The sequence below is a fragment of the Rhinopithecus bieti genome, unplaced genomic scaffold (assembly GCF_001698545.2).
Source record: "Rhinopithecus bieti isolate Rb0 unplaced genomic scaffold, ASM169854v2 scaffold_762, whole genome shotgun sequence".
Classification (NCBI taxonomy): Eukaryota; Metazoa; Chordata; class Mammalia; order Primates; family Cercopithecidae; genus Rhinopithecus; species Rhinopithecus bieti.
This window is the reverse complement of record NW_016803282.1, coordinates 533,030-548,670: the sequence shown is the minus strand read 5'-3', so window position 1 is coordinate 548,670 and position 15,641 is coordinate 533,030. Positions and strand designations below refer to the sequence as shown.

Below are 15,641 nucleotides of genomic sequence, written 5' to 3'. Positions count from 1 at the left end.
CCTAGTGGCGCGATCTCGGCTCACCGCAAGCTCTGCCTCCCAGGTTCACGCCATTCTTCTGCCTCAGCCTCCCGAGTAGCTGGGACTACAGGTGCCCGCCACCACACCTGGCTAAATTTTTGTATTTTTAGTAGAGATGGGGTTTCACCGTGTTAGTCAGGATGGTATCGATCTCCTGACCTCGTGATCCGCCTGCCTCGGCTTCCCAAAGTGCTGGGATTATAGGCATGAGCCACTGCGCCTGGCCAAAAGATTTGTTTTTTAAAAAGCATCATTTACTTAAAGACCTTGGCTCTGTACCTACCTTCATTTGAGATGAAAACATAGAAATAAAAAGCACATTATCTTTGTCCATTACATTTATAACTATAAATTTATTATCATATTTATAAAATATTACATTTTATCTGGGCTCTTTTTTTTACTGAAAATTTAAATAGGATTCCAGGTCACATTATCCATTTTAGGAAAATTCTTCAGAGTAACAACTTGAAAACAATATTGAGAATTCACAAAACCTGACCCGGTGATTTAGTTCAGTGTAAATCCTTAGAAATATATACAGATTATATAATCAGTATGCTATTATTTAATCCTATCTTTTAATTTTTCAAGTAAGTTCAAAAGGGAGCTATCGGCTATTAGATATCTTTTGTGAAATTACATTAGCTACTGTTTAGTGAAAATCACAGATTACAGAGTTAAGTTTTGAATGTAAATGATACTAGATATATACATTTTTAAACATGTAATCTTTCTCCTTTGCTCCTATCATAAGGAATTAATTTTTCACTTTAAAATAGAGATGGGATAGAGCTGATTGCTTCTTTTTCAGGATGGAAGCAACAACACTTAGGAGAGAGCCAACAGGCCGGGCGTGGTGGCTCATGCCTGTAATCCCAGCACTTTGGGAAACTGAGGTGGGCAAATCACCTGAGGTCAGGACTTCAAGACCAGCCTGGTCAACATGATGAAACCTCGTTTTTACTAAAAATACAAAAATTAGCTGGGCGTGGTGGCATGCGATTATAATCCCAGCTACTGCGGAGGCTGAGGCAGGAGATTGGCTTGAACCCGGGAGGCGGAGGTTGCAGTGAGTCAAGAACACGCCACTGAAATCCAGCCTGGGCAGCAGAGTGAGACTGTCTCAAAAAAGAAAAAAAGAGAGAAAGAGACAGCCAACAAATAGATCCCATTCCCCATTCCAGCAGTAGTTGCACCCTTGAAATGTGTTTTATGTTAAATTTTCTTTAAAGCTATACAAATGAGATTTATAATAGGATTATACAATATGCAGCCACATACCAATTTCATCTCCCTTTTACCCTTCTATATCTTTAAGACAGTCTAGTTTCCTGATCTTTTGAAAAATATTTAAATTAGGAGAAATTCAGTAGTATTATTTCTCTTTTTGTGCCCTCAGTGTACATCTGTCTATAAGAGCAACCATTACACTTGAGTGTGCTTAAAATTTATGTATCTGTTATATTATTATTTTTTCTCCCCTGCCTATCACAATGCTTGACACAAAGCAAATTCCAAATACGGATAAACAAGTAAACAAACCTCCATGCATGAGTGATAATTTGGAAGTCAATATTAAATGGGTCAAATTTAGATCTCATCTATAAACGACTGTAGAGGCATACTATGAAATATTTATTTTAAAATATAGCCAGAACATAACTTCTAGTACACCTTTCTGTTAACATATATATATGCATATATATGTAATATGTGTTTACATGAGAACAGCAGCTACTTTAATTCTGTTGTTTTCTAAAATTAAAAAAATAGGTGGACAGCATAGCTCATGGCGCAACTATGCTTTTGCTTGGCAAGTTCTAGATGAAATATTGACTATGCCATTAATTTGCCAAGCAACCCATGATATGTCCTCTAAAATTGGATCAACAACATTTTGAAAATAAATGACTAAGATAGAAAAAAGCAAGTTATAATGAGCAATAAGTTGGCAGCTTACATACTTAAAATATGAATGATAATTTTGAAGTTTAAGCTATTTTCATTGTAATTCTTATTATATAGTTCTTTCTTAATTTCCATGCAGACAACATGGTATATAAAATAATTATATAGTACATAGAGAAATGTAAATGTATTTTTAAATACTGAAGAGTTAATTTTTAATATTTACCAATAGAAACATTTAGTAAAATAAAATTGAAACACAGTTTCCCGTAGTATGCTTTCCTTCCCTCACCACCTCCAAACTGATATTTGTAACTTTTTTAAAATATGGAAAAAAAATTTAAAGAAATGGATGTCTTCACTGTTAAATTGAAATTGTGAGAACTATTGTTGAAATATCAAAAGTAAACAATGAGAAATGAAGCCAGTATTCAGAAACTTATAGTTAAATGAAAATTTTTAGAAATGTTGAGAAAAATAAAAGCTAAAGATTTAATCATTAAATTGTAAATCTAACCCATGAGTATGCAAAATAATTATATAATTTTCAATATATTTAGGAAGAAAAAATTTATTAGAATTGTATAAGCAAAATTATTGTCTTTCATAGAAGAACACCAACAGACAATATTTAATATTGATAATTTAAGAAATACCATCGCTAACTACCTTTTTTAATGATTAAATGTAGCAATTGATCTAGCTGGCACTAGACATAGGGAAACATGGAGGAATAATATATTGTATTTTATAATAAAATATTTTGTTTTATTTTATATTTGCCATGAAAATTACCTGGAAAAAATAAGTACTTTTTTTGTGTTAAAATAAATCTTAGATGAAAAGACTAAGTATTCTTTAAGACACATCTAATATGATAGATTTGTGTGATTTTGTAAATCTCAAGTAAAAGGTTTTGATGTTTAAATATATTTGTATCAATATTTTTTTCTGTCAAAATCTTCAATTTTACCTTTAAGAAGTTTCTATTGAAAAATCTAAATAAACTTAAACACGTTTATTTGTAAAGTGTGTGGAAGGCACTTTTACATGCGTGTAAGTGAGTCCTTATTCGTCATATAAAAATGTTGTCGATGGATTGTCTGAGACACACATCATTCTGATCACATTCATCCAAATACCTTGGCAAATTGTTAGCGATAATCTCTTGAAAGGACTTCATATGCTGCTTGGCCCACTTAATAATGCTATACAACTCCATTACATTTATGAGCTTTCCACTGTTGTTCTCCCCAATTTTAAGTTTACATATTAAAGCTTATCAGAAACACAAAGTGAGAATTATAAAACAGTGTGATTATTAAGGAAGCTTTATAAGACCTCTTTACATTTACGATGTCAAGCACTGATTTCTTAAATTCATTTCTTTTTAAATCTACAGAATAATCTTCTAAGGAATAGTTAGAAATAGTTTACATTCCTCTCTTCAGGAAGCTCTGTGCAGGATATCATTGTAACCACAAAGGGACGAAAGCTCACATTGCTACCATTCTGTAACTCTCTGTAAATTAAGCCACGTTTGAAAAGAGACGCCCTGAGGAAAAAAAAAAAATAAATAAGTGGGGAAACATTTTGATTCCGCTTCTGAAAGATGGTGGTGTTGTATTCAAAAGGTTACTCCCGGGCTTCACGGGGAAATGAATTGTCTGCATCATGTAAAGAGGCTGGTATTTCAAACGACTGTTTTTGAGGACCAAGTTTGCAGAAGTATAACTGGACTAGAAACAGAGCAAGGGAACTGATGAACACCCTGAAGATTGCTTTGCTTGAGATAAAGGTCAACAACAGTAGAGAAAGAAATGTGGACCATTGAGCTTTCCAATTTTTAATCCCAGTTTCAATTTCTTGAAACATAAGTATTCTGGACATTACAAACAACCTGTTCCTATGCAAGAAATCTTTTCTAACGGACTGGTAACAGTAGTTTATAAAGGTAAAATAATTTTGGCTTGTGGAAACTCCAAACCTGGATAACAGACATTTTAGAGGAGACTTACATCAGACTCCCTGTATAAAGTATAATGAGTTCAGTTCTACAGTTCAGTATAATTTAAGTTAGCATTAAAACCAGGTATAGGCTGGCTGAGATGGCTCATGGCTGTAATCCTAGAGCTTCAGAGGTTAAGTCAGGAGAATCTCTTGAGCCCAGGAATTAGAGACTAGCCTGGGCAACCTTGTGAGGCCCCGTCTCTACAAAAAATTGAAATTAATTAATCAGATTCAGTGGTGTGCACTTGTGATTTCAGCTACCCACGAGGCTGAGGTAGAAGGATCCCTTGAGCCCAGGAACTCAAGACTGCGGTGAGCTATGAATGCACCACTGCACACCAACATGGGTGAAAGAGTGAGACCTTGTTTCAACAAAACAAAACAACAACAAAAACAAATCAGTAATAGATCTTTCAGGTTCCACAATATAAGATATATGCATAATAAGACACACGGTTTTCTTTAAACTTATTTTAGGATCCATTAAATAATAAGTAATACCATGGCATATGTGAAGAGCAGCAGCTAGATCTGTAACAAGCAAAGAAGGTGACTGAATGAAAAAGTGTCAAAGAATAAAAGAGTGATAGATAAGGATGGAACCATAGTAGAAAACCAGAAGAGTAACCAAGGTGGTGATCTTGGGAAAGCTTGTTTTGAGCCTGTATTTTAACATTTTCCAAATTCCTTTTCAATTTGAGTCCTGAATCCATAAGTCTGAAATAGAATTCTATTTGCTTGAAGTTCATACTCTAGGTGACATGATGAAATCATGTGTACAACTGGGATAAATATGGAAATAATTGTATCTAATAAAGCTACATAACAAGATGGAAAAAAGACGAAAAATAACTAAAAGTCTGTTGTATATATTCTCATCAACTCACCATCAAAACCTGAAACCTAACGTAATCTGACATTACACCAAAATTGAGTTTTTGTTTGCAGCAAGCACAACACCATTTTCTGAGAGATTTGATTCTATACTATAAATATATCAGGTCTTATCTAAACTTTATTGATCAATGAGTTATACTGGGAAGTACACTGCTGCTCTCTCTTAATGGTGACCATGAATTTGAAAAATATTATATTCATATTTAATCCCTTTTCATGGGAAAAAAATGATTCCAAAAGACTCATTTCCAACAAGGGCACTCAAGAAATCTGTCTTCTAAAATGAAACACATTAGTGTTTTTTTCGGTACTAAAAACTCATATACAGTGCATTTACACAGGAACTTAGCACTACGTGATCCTGAATTAATAGATCCATGAGGTTATAGTCATTCTGAAACAATTCAGTGATAAATTACTCTATGAAACATTTTTCACAAACACATTGAAAGAAGAATATTGTTTCATGGCAATTGTAAATTAAGGAGAAGTATTAAGGTGGAGAGAGAATTAGATGTATACATTTTTAAACTTAGAGAATGCATAAAACAATGAATAGCTAAGGCTTAAAGCAATGGAATTTTTGTTAAATTCATTTAACAAATGTTTCTTGGCCTGTCATGTGTAAGAGATTGTACTGAGCATGTTGAGAACACAAACACTAATCAAACTTAATCCTTGATTACAACAGACAGGAAGATGTGATGGTTGATTTATACGTCAGCATGGCTAGACCATGGTGTCCAGTTGTTTGGTCAAATACTGGTCTAGATGTTGCTGTGAAGATGCTTGTGAGGTGATTAGCATTTATGATTAGTTGACTTTAAGTAAACGGATTACCCTCCATAATGTTTATGGGCCTCATCTACTCAGTTGAAGGACTTAAGAGCAAAGGCTAAGGTTTTTACAAAAAGAAGGAATTCTACCTTAAGACTTCAACATAGAAATCCTGCTTGAGTTTCCAGCCTGCTCCATGAATTTAAGATTCAAGACTATGACTTCAACTCCTGTGTAAGTTTCCAGACTGACAGTTAGACCAGTAGATTTTGGACTTAAGTCTGCAACATCAGCTCTTATCTGAATTTCCTTCTGGCTGGCAAACCCTACAAATTTTGGACTTGGCATATCCCACCTGCAATTGTGTGAGCCAATTCCTTAAAATAAAACATATAGGAGATAGATAGAGAAAAAGATAGAGATAGAGATAGAAATCAAAAGACAGAAATAGAGGGAAACGTAGTGGTAGAGGTAGTGGTAGCAGTAGAGATAGAGACAGATAGAGATAGAAATGGAGAGCCTATTGATTCTGTTTTTCTGGATAAATATTTTCTGATTACATAATATTCAACAAATTTCTCATGAAATTACTTTGTAATTAGAAATATATTCTTAAGAGAATGTAGCACCAAATAGCTTCCATACTCTGAAATTTCCATCTATCTTGTTTTAAATGTAGAAAATATTACCTTCAAGTAAAATTATTTACTTCAACACTTATTCTCAAAGCATAACGTGATCAATGCACTTCTCATTCTATTGCTGTATACTTGTATGTACATGACAGTATTTGTATATATATATATTCCTATTATTTAAGCTTATTTTATATTAAAGAATGAAAATGGCAGAGTAATATAAAAGGAATTTAATTTACTCTAGCCTCTTTTCATATATATGGCATATAATAATTACATAAGAAATATATTTCTTTTATGTCATGAGTGTTTCTCCATATATTTTGCATTTAAAATCATAAGCAGAAATTAGTTTTAACATTTCCCCTTTTTATATTATTCTTGGTGCTTTACAAAATGTTAGTCACCTTAAATTTTGAGCTGTATTTTAATTTCAACATCCAATGCAGTAAAAATGTTATAAGTGTTTTCAAAACCAAAACACTATTTGATAGTTTTCTCCCTTCTTAAAATGCAAACATGCTTTTCTTTTACTCCTTTCATTACTCTTCCATAAGAGTACAGAAACATTTATAAACTTTTTAATATAGTATAGGAATGCAAACTTTCTATCCTTGCATGTAGTTTTATGTAGAAGTATATTGTTTCTAAAATAACTTCATATTCTCTAATATTTATCTCACACACAATATGACTGTAGATTTCCAGGGGCTATGACTGATATAATCTGATATAGCAGATTAGTTATTAGTAACTAGTTATCCCTGCTTTGTCACTGTTGGTGTATGTTTGTGAATAAGAGTTCATTGGTTGAAGAAAATAAGTTAAAGTTGTCATCATTGATATTTGGTTTCTATTTCCTCTTTAATATTTAATTTCTTATCAGAAAATTATACATAGTTTGCATATGTAACTTTTCTCTGTATCTTATATATTATGTATATTTATCTATGTAGGTATACATAAATATATATGTATACATAGAGAGCTGTATACATCACATTGCTTTGTCCTACATCTCTATGTCTCTATGTATGTGTATACATATACATATATATGTATACATAGACAAATACACATATTTAATTGGATACACAGAGAAATAATATGTGTATGCATAGATAAATAAATATACACAATTCTACCTTGTTTTTCTTTAGTTGTTTTAGGAGGACATCTGAGTATTATAAAGCTTTAAAGAGAGAGAAATTCAGGCAAATAATGCTCACATCCTTGTTGCCCTGTCATGTTACAAAACTGTCACATCAAATTTTAGCTTGTTTTTTTAACTTGAGATTCCAAGTTATTAAATTAACTCACCCAGAGCTGTCAAGAAATGTTCTGGGAAAGCAAAGCATGCTCTTTAAGACTTGAGTCACATAGTAATGAAGCATTTACTGATACCCTGAAATAGCACACATGTGGTGCAGGAAGAACATTCTTTGTCTCTAAATTTGCAAATCAAATACCTGAAGTGATAGTTTTGTGATGAAAAGTATGAATTTCACAGCCTATCTTATTAGTATTAGTAATTGAAGTTTCAAATTCTGTGATATAGCCAAGACATATATGTTATTAGCTGCAAAACTGCTATTCCTGTAGAAATCAGAAACACTCTCCTATAAAATTATTTTGTTCTGATCTAAATAATAATATTTATATTGAACACCACACTACCTATATCTGCATGTTAGTCTATATTTCTTATTCAGAATGTTTTTGTAAAATATGAGCATGGCTTAAATTATTTCTTTTATCAGCAATAATTTGTTTTTATTCATGTGTTTATGTATTGCATACATATATGCACAAAACACAACTTATTCAAAGACTGACTTAATAACGATAACGTAAGATTATTAAAAAAAAATAGGGTCGGGTGAAGTGGCTCACGCCTCTAATCCCAGAACTTTGGAAGGCCAAGGAGTGTGTATCACGAGGTCAAGAGTTCAAGATCAGCCTGGCCAACATGTTGAAACCACGTCTCTACTAAAAATACAGAAATTAGCCAGGTGTGGAGGCAGATGCCTGTAATCCCAGCTACTTGGGAGGCTGAGGCAGGAGAATTGCTTGAACCCAGGAGGCAGAGGTTGCAGTGAGCCGAGATTGCACCATTGCACTCCAATCTGGGTGACAGAGCAAGACTCTGTCTTAAAATAAAATAAAATACAAATAAAATAAAATGTGCAATTTAAGATTTTTTGTATGTATAATTAAGTTATAACTTAACCAAAATGGTAAGAATTTTACTTAGTAATTTAGCCTATGGCTGAAATATTTTTAAATGAAAGGACACTATATTTGTTTGTCATACATAATATCTAGGAGGAAACTGACCTATAGTATCTCCTCTCATAATTTTTTTCCTTCTTTTCATTCTAGGGCATAGATTTAAGGTATAAATTATTGTCTCCATGTATTAGTATATGACAGCAACACTGCCTACTGGTAGGATGAAATGAGGAGTTGAAAACATTTGATATTTTTCCTTATTTATCTGAATTGTCCATTCCATTGGGACCTCATGAAGAATGAGATGAAGAATAAAAATGGTTTTACATTTATAAAGCATCTAATATACACCAGCTTCCCACCAGATTATTTTCTTTTATTTTCTTGAAGTAAATATTACCTATAAATACAGGAGGTATTCTAAACTGGAGAGCAGGCAAAGCTATTGCAGGTCGTGTTCATCCTGTTATTTCGCTTTTCTTACCTTCATTTTAATTACAAGCAAATATTTAGGAATACATAATATATTATTTTCCTCCTCAGATATAAAACCTAAAAGAATAACACCGAATATCATGGGTTTCATAATTTTTTTCCAACAGAAGTCTCATATATGTATACGTTTTGTTATATTTCCAAAATATAATTCTACTTAACAAAATTTCTGCATGAAATGTCAAAGGAACTTTTTAGATACTTGCCTGAAATCCAAGGAGCTTTTCACTAGGCTTAATGTGCCTCTGAAATTCACATTCTATGGGTTGTATCACTTTGATTCCATCTTCATAAAACACATAGAACATGTTCCCAATTCCCAGACCTTAGGAATAAAAACACATTTAAATGTTCAAAATATAATTATCATAAACCTTTACAATCAAAATTCAGTGCCTCTCATATCTGTATCAGGGGATCAGTTTTCGAAGTTGTGTGACGTTAATAAAGCAAACCATATGGGACCCTCACTGTATACCCACACCACTTCGTGATGTTACGCAGACATTACACTTCATTCTTCCTGAGCTGCAATTTAGTGTTTTCTTTAATATAATTAAATAAATGTTTCATAGTTTAAAGCAATTATAAATAGGGATATAAACTCTTGATACATAGATTATGTTGGATACCTTCCCCACTTAATGTACGTGTTGATTAAGGAATAAAAGCACTTTCTGAAGAATCAAATTTATTTTACTACTTTTATTAGAGTTCACTAAGAAAAGTTTAATTTCTTTGCAGGAGTTTAGTTCATATAAAGATTTTAGGAAGAAAAGACCAAATGCGCTAGATTTTGTAGAATAAATGTTTTCTTAAACTAATTTTTGTCAAAATAATTCTAAATAGAGATCTTACATATTAGTTTTAACATTGACAATTTGGGAGGTCTATTTCTATACCTTAAACCAAATGAAGGTCTTTGAAAAATCTTAATTTAATGTTTAAATCACACTTTTCTTTTTCACACTACAGATCTGGATGTGTGGTATCACAGAAATTCATCTCCCCCGACTTTCTAAATCCATGTCTAAATGGGTGCAGGAGGCTAGTTTGAAACATGTGTAGGTTAACTAAAGCCTGAGCCCAGGGAACTTCTGCATACTCATGAACACCTGTTCTCTTTGTTTCCTCTGCTTCTCCTCTGTTCCAATGTGGTCAGCCCCGAGCTCTTAACAATCCTTCGTTTTCTGGTCCTCGCCTATATAGCTCTTTTGACCTGTTGTATTGGTTTACACAGTCAAATTTATTCAATATAATTATATCTTACATAATTCAGTGATAGCATGTTTTCTTTAAAAGATAACAATAATGTTAAAATCTTGATTGGAAAATCAAACCATTGTTGCTTACAATGTTTACATTCTAAAAACATCTGTAAAGGGAAAGATAATTTATTTAAATAAAAAATAATTTTCTAAGCATTATTATTATTTTTTCCAATTATGATCTCCTGCAAGGTTCAGCCTGAGCTCTCCATCTATTGATAAACACAACAAGTTTGTTGATTTGTAAAACATATGTGTTTATTGAACTTAAGTCATATTTCATCTTACATCTTATGTGTTTCTAGGGAATAAATACTTATGATTATAAATAATAGCTGACTACTAAATTTTATTTTATTTTCCATATAACTATGTATCCATATATTCCTAAGATTTAGAGAAAATGTATACAAACTAAACTATTACTTCATTCGTGTTTATACATAGTCTGCATACAATTTTTCTTTTGGCACATGAAATTATTTATAATAATACATATATACTTTAAATGACTCCAGGTTGTTTGATACATCTTATTATTTTATAAATAATTCTCAGTACTTCTATTTTAATAGATGTAAGCTTTAATCATTAATTATTCATTATAATTCCAGAGAGCAATACATAAGGATGGAATATTCCTGAACAGTAGCAGAAGTGGCAAGAACTCAACTCATCACGTTTTTTTATAAAATAAAATTTAGTAGTCAGCTATTATTTATAATCATAGTAGTGTTTAAAGGAATATAAATATTACATGCACAAAAGAGAAAGCCGAAACAAAGCACATAAGTATTTATGCAAAAGCTTTTTCATTTGTATCAGCAACGCCTCCATGCAAACACTAACAAATCAATAACTATCAATTTAACATTATTGGTTTCTGAATATTGTTGTTGAAACTTATAAATGTAACAAAGCCATAATGTGGTGTCTGATTTTCATTTGTGTCTGTTACATACTATGTTTGATTTTTATTACTAAGCTCTTAACATTTTTCAGTGAATGTGACTACCTTTCTTTAACTTCGCCAAAATACTATTCAACAATTATGAATTTGAATGCGTTTGGGCCTGACAGCTACTTTAAAGTCCAGATTGTTTGTCATGTTTCTTGAATATTTCCTTCCCTTACTGCTATGCATACTTTTATTAGGTTGTGTTACCGTATTCCACACAGAAAAGAGTCAGTGGGATTCCACTATGATTTGTTGCGCTGGTGGATTTTGTGAGCTATATTTTCCACTAAATACCACTTAATCCATCCAAATCACTCTTTCAGGTTCTAGAGTATATTTTCTTGCTTTTAAAATATGAATTACACATGAACATTTTACAAAGCATAAACTACTTTTCAGGTTAAAAGTTACTGAAGAAATACAGATACTATTAGTTAAGATTTAATTTTTTTATTTGACTCTTTTCAATGAGACTATAACTTCTTAGTGCTTATGAAACAGTAATGCCAACAAATTACTAAATATAACTAGATTAATTAAAATAGCAATTATAAAATAAATGCCTATATATTGGTAACTCAGTTTGTGAAATAAAACTTTTCATAAGACTCATTCACAAGACTTGATATTTTGCCATTTACATTTTTGCAAGGCATTATTTTCTTCCTCAAAAGTTTTATTTAGAATTGTTGCAGCAGAATTTATGATCTGAACATATGACCTGATATGTTTCTCTTTCAATTTGCTGCTTTGATATTGTGCACATATAAATTTATTAAGATTATCCTCAGCAAAGAGGAATATAAATGACCTGATGATGGAGATGTTGGAAACTGAAGACAAGTATGCACATTTTCATTTGGGACATTCATTAGCTTTATGTGTAAAAATAAAATAATATATTTGTATATATTTTTAATAACTACTAAATTTATATATATTATATTTTTTGACAAGTGTAGGGATAAGAAAATAAGACAAAGAGAGATGAGAAATTTCATTCTCCGCATTCAGACAGATCAGAGACAAATCATAGCTCTAGCACTTGTGCTTTTACTGTGAGAATGTTAATTAGACTGTGTGATAATTTCCCCATATCAAATTTAAAGATAATAATTATACTATGTCATGCAGCTGTTGTAAGCTTTCAATTAGGTAGAGAAATGTAAAATATTTAGGAGAGTAACTCGCACACAGCAAGATTTCAAATAAATGGTAACTTTATTTATTTATTTATTTATTTATTTATTTATTTCAGAGATCTATTCCTTATAACACTACTGAAAAAAGCAAATGGTGACATGGTATATAACCAGAATTTGATAACTATTCTCATTTCTCCTCAAACCCATGCTGTGGAACATAATGCTATTTAAATTTTCTATGATATAAAATGTTAAGTTCTGTTTTCCCAGAATCCTTGAGCCAGCTAGATCAACTTTATTTTCTTGTGGAGCATTTCTTAAATTTGGCCCTTTTAGGGAGGCTGCCAAGCCCAAACTGTTTTCCTAATACTACTAAGATGTCATTCACAGTTTTTCTTGCATTATTATTTTTTAAATGTAGGGTTTAGTTTTCAACAGGCTACATGAAGTATAATGTTATGTGAGATATCACAACAATTCAATGCAGAAGCAGATATAAGAACCCAACATCTTCTATTAAGTCAGAAAGTTAAAGGATTTGCAAAATGTAAACAATGTATTACCTTTTAGATTTTTGAAAACGTAGCTTTAAAATGATAATATGCATAATATTTATGGCTCCATGTAATGGGTTTATTAGGGCTATTTTAACAAGTTAATAAATCCATATTTTAAATTTTTCTATTTGCATTTCTAATACTAAATATTAGTAGATGGAAATGCCCCCTCCCCCACCAAACACAAAGGTCTTTAAGTTCTCAATATTTAAGTGTGTAAAGGGATCCTGAGTCTCAAACAGTTTGAGTAGTGGTGAACATTACTTCTCTCTTCATGAATGCATTGTGGTGAATTATATTACAGACATTATTAACTTCAGTGAAAGATTCTACACTACTCTAGCCGTAGTAAAGATGGGGAACATGTGCACATTTTTTTTTTTTCCTATTTCAGGCTCTAGTGAAGGCAGACACAAACACTTTGTCTTTTTTTTGGGTTGTTAATCTAACAGAGTATAATGACTCTAGATGTTATCCATAATTTGTTTGTTCCTTAAGAGCTTTTTTTCTGCTTTTTCTTTCTATACACAGAAAAGACATAAGCAAGAATTATTCCTGCAGTCTTACAAGACAGAAGTATTTCCCAGAGGATTTTCTAATCAATGTTGTACCCTTAAATACATGAAATGGACTGAAAAAAATGGATACAATGCACATTCCTATCTCGATCCTTTGGGAATGGGAACCACTCAAAAACAGTATTGTATTGTGAAATATAGTTATACTACTTATTATATACAGTGGATATATACCATGTAATTTATTTCAGCGATACAATTTGATTAATTTCTGATTATTGGATGCATGTTTATGTGCATCATAAAAAAGATTTTATTGTGATGTTTTTCTTCCTCTGACTTAATTGTCATTAGTTTTGCATTCATATTATAGTCCATGAGAAGTTATAAGTATGATGTAGTGATTTGGTAACCAATCAAAGGTGTTTCAAGAAATTATGGTGTTACACAAAATCCTTCATTGGTGGATATTATCCTTTTTACTTTCAAGTGATCCTAAAGGTATGCATATTTTTGAAATATAGAAGAAATCTCCCCTCTTTAGATAAAGAATAATATAGGCAAGAATAGATTGTCTGCATTGCATTTCTCACTGAATAACTCAGCACGGATAGATTTTTGGTTCATGAATGTTCTCATTCACTATACCCTGACTTTGGAGATAAAATTGTCTTTGTACACAGAGCAAAATCATATCATTGCACCACAATAAAGTCTTTATATTATGTTCAACTATAACAAGACTAGATTATCCTTTCATTCTTGCTAAAAAATTTTTTGGGAGTGAGTGTGTCAAGCTCTTTTTTAGGCCCTGTTAATCCAGGAAGTGGGCACCATCTGACCACTACATATATTGGCCAGAGTGATATTATCTAAAACCAGTCCTTTTGAGTAAATATACAATCTCCTTAACTTCTAAAGGAGTTTAGAATTACACACATGCATGTATGTAATTTAAGCCAATGTCATCATATACCTGTATGTACATGTGCACATGTATAGATATTGCTGCTAATGGATATCTCTTGCAAGATCACATTTTTGATTTAAAAATTGTAAAATGATTTAGAAAGCTTAGATTGACTTAAGTTTTTAGCAGACAGGTTAGTGAAATGGTCAGTGGAAATAACAACTGATTGATTGTGATTTAATTTAACTGGTATCATGTACTAGCCATTAGAGAGCATAGTCTTTTCCTCCCCACAAATGCTATGACTAAATCTCATGTATTCAGAAGACTTATTCTGCAAAAGTATTTTCTTTTATTTATTTTGTATTATTACTTTTGTAGGCTCTGTTATTTTTGAGACAGGATATTGCTCTGTCACTCAATTTGGACAGCAGTGTGGGTGGCATAGAGGGCAGTGGAGTGATCACTGCAGCCTTGAGCTCCAGAGCTCAGGCGATCCTCCCACCTCCGTCTTCTGAATAGCTGTGATTACAGGCATGAGCCATTAAGCTGGACTAACTTTTTTTATTTTAATTTTTTGTAGAGACAGGTTTTTGCTATGTTGCCTAGGCTATTCTCAAACTCCTGGCCTCAAGCAATCTTCCCTCTTCGGCTTCCAAAATTGCTAGGATTAAAGGTATCAGCCACCACATCTTGACCTTTTTCATTTTAAATATTATTTCAGTATTATTTTGAGGTAGCAATTGTTTTATTTGTTTTAGTTCCATAGGTTTTTGTGGAACAGGTGGTATTTGATTACATGAGTAGTTCTTTAGTGGTGATTTGTGAGATTTTGGTGCACCCATCTCCCAAGCAGTATACACTGAACCCAGTTTGTAGTCTTCTATTCTTTTTCTGTAAAAAAATAGTTATACCAGAGGTTTTTGAACCACTCTTAGTAGCTGTATATTCTTCTGTATTTCCCAACCTCCCTGGCAGTGTGGTAATGAAACTTTTGTGGGTAATGAAATTTTAAATAATTTTAGGCTGAGGAAGCTAAGCTGGCCTGTTTTAAATCTGTTTTCCCCAACTGGATGACATTGGAAACCTTGTATTACAGATTATGAAACTAATCATGAAGTGTAATGTAATGTGTTAACTTTGTTGTACAATTTCATTACATTTCTATTTGTATTTTTTTTTGGTTCAGTGTTAGCCCAACTAAATAATGATTTATTTTAAATGTTTCTATAACATATTTTTGTGTGAATAGATATATAAATATTTATAAAGAATAAAAAAGGCAATTTTACTGAATATGAAAC

At 31.9% G+C, this 15,641-nt stretch overlaps 1 protein-coding gene across 2 annotated transcripts in view; it reads right to left on the bottom strand.

Moving 5' to 3' along the window:
- The window catches only part of FSTL5 (follistatin like 5), a 577,539-nt gene that overhangs the window by 114,885 nt on the left and 447,013 nt on the right, over nucleotides 1-15,641 (bottom strand). For both annotated transcript variants that reach the window (XM_017871750.1, XM_017871745.1), the window contains one exon: nucleotides 9,188-9,306. In XM_017871750.1, the coding sequence (XP_017727239.1) occupies nucleotides 9,188-9,306 (119 nt within the window). The remainder of the gene's footprint in view (nucleotides 1-9,187; nucleotides 9,307-15,641) is intronic.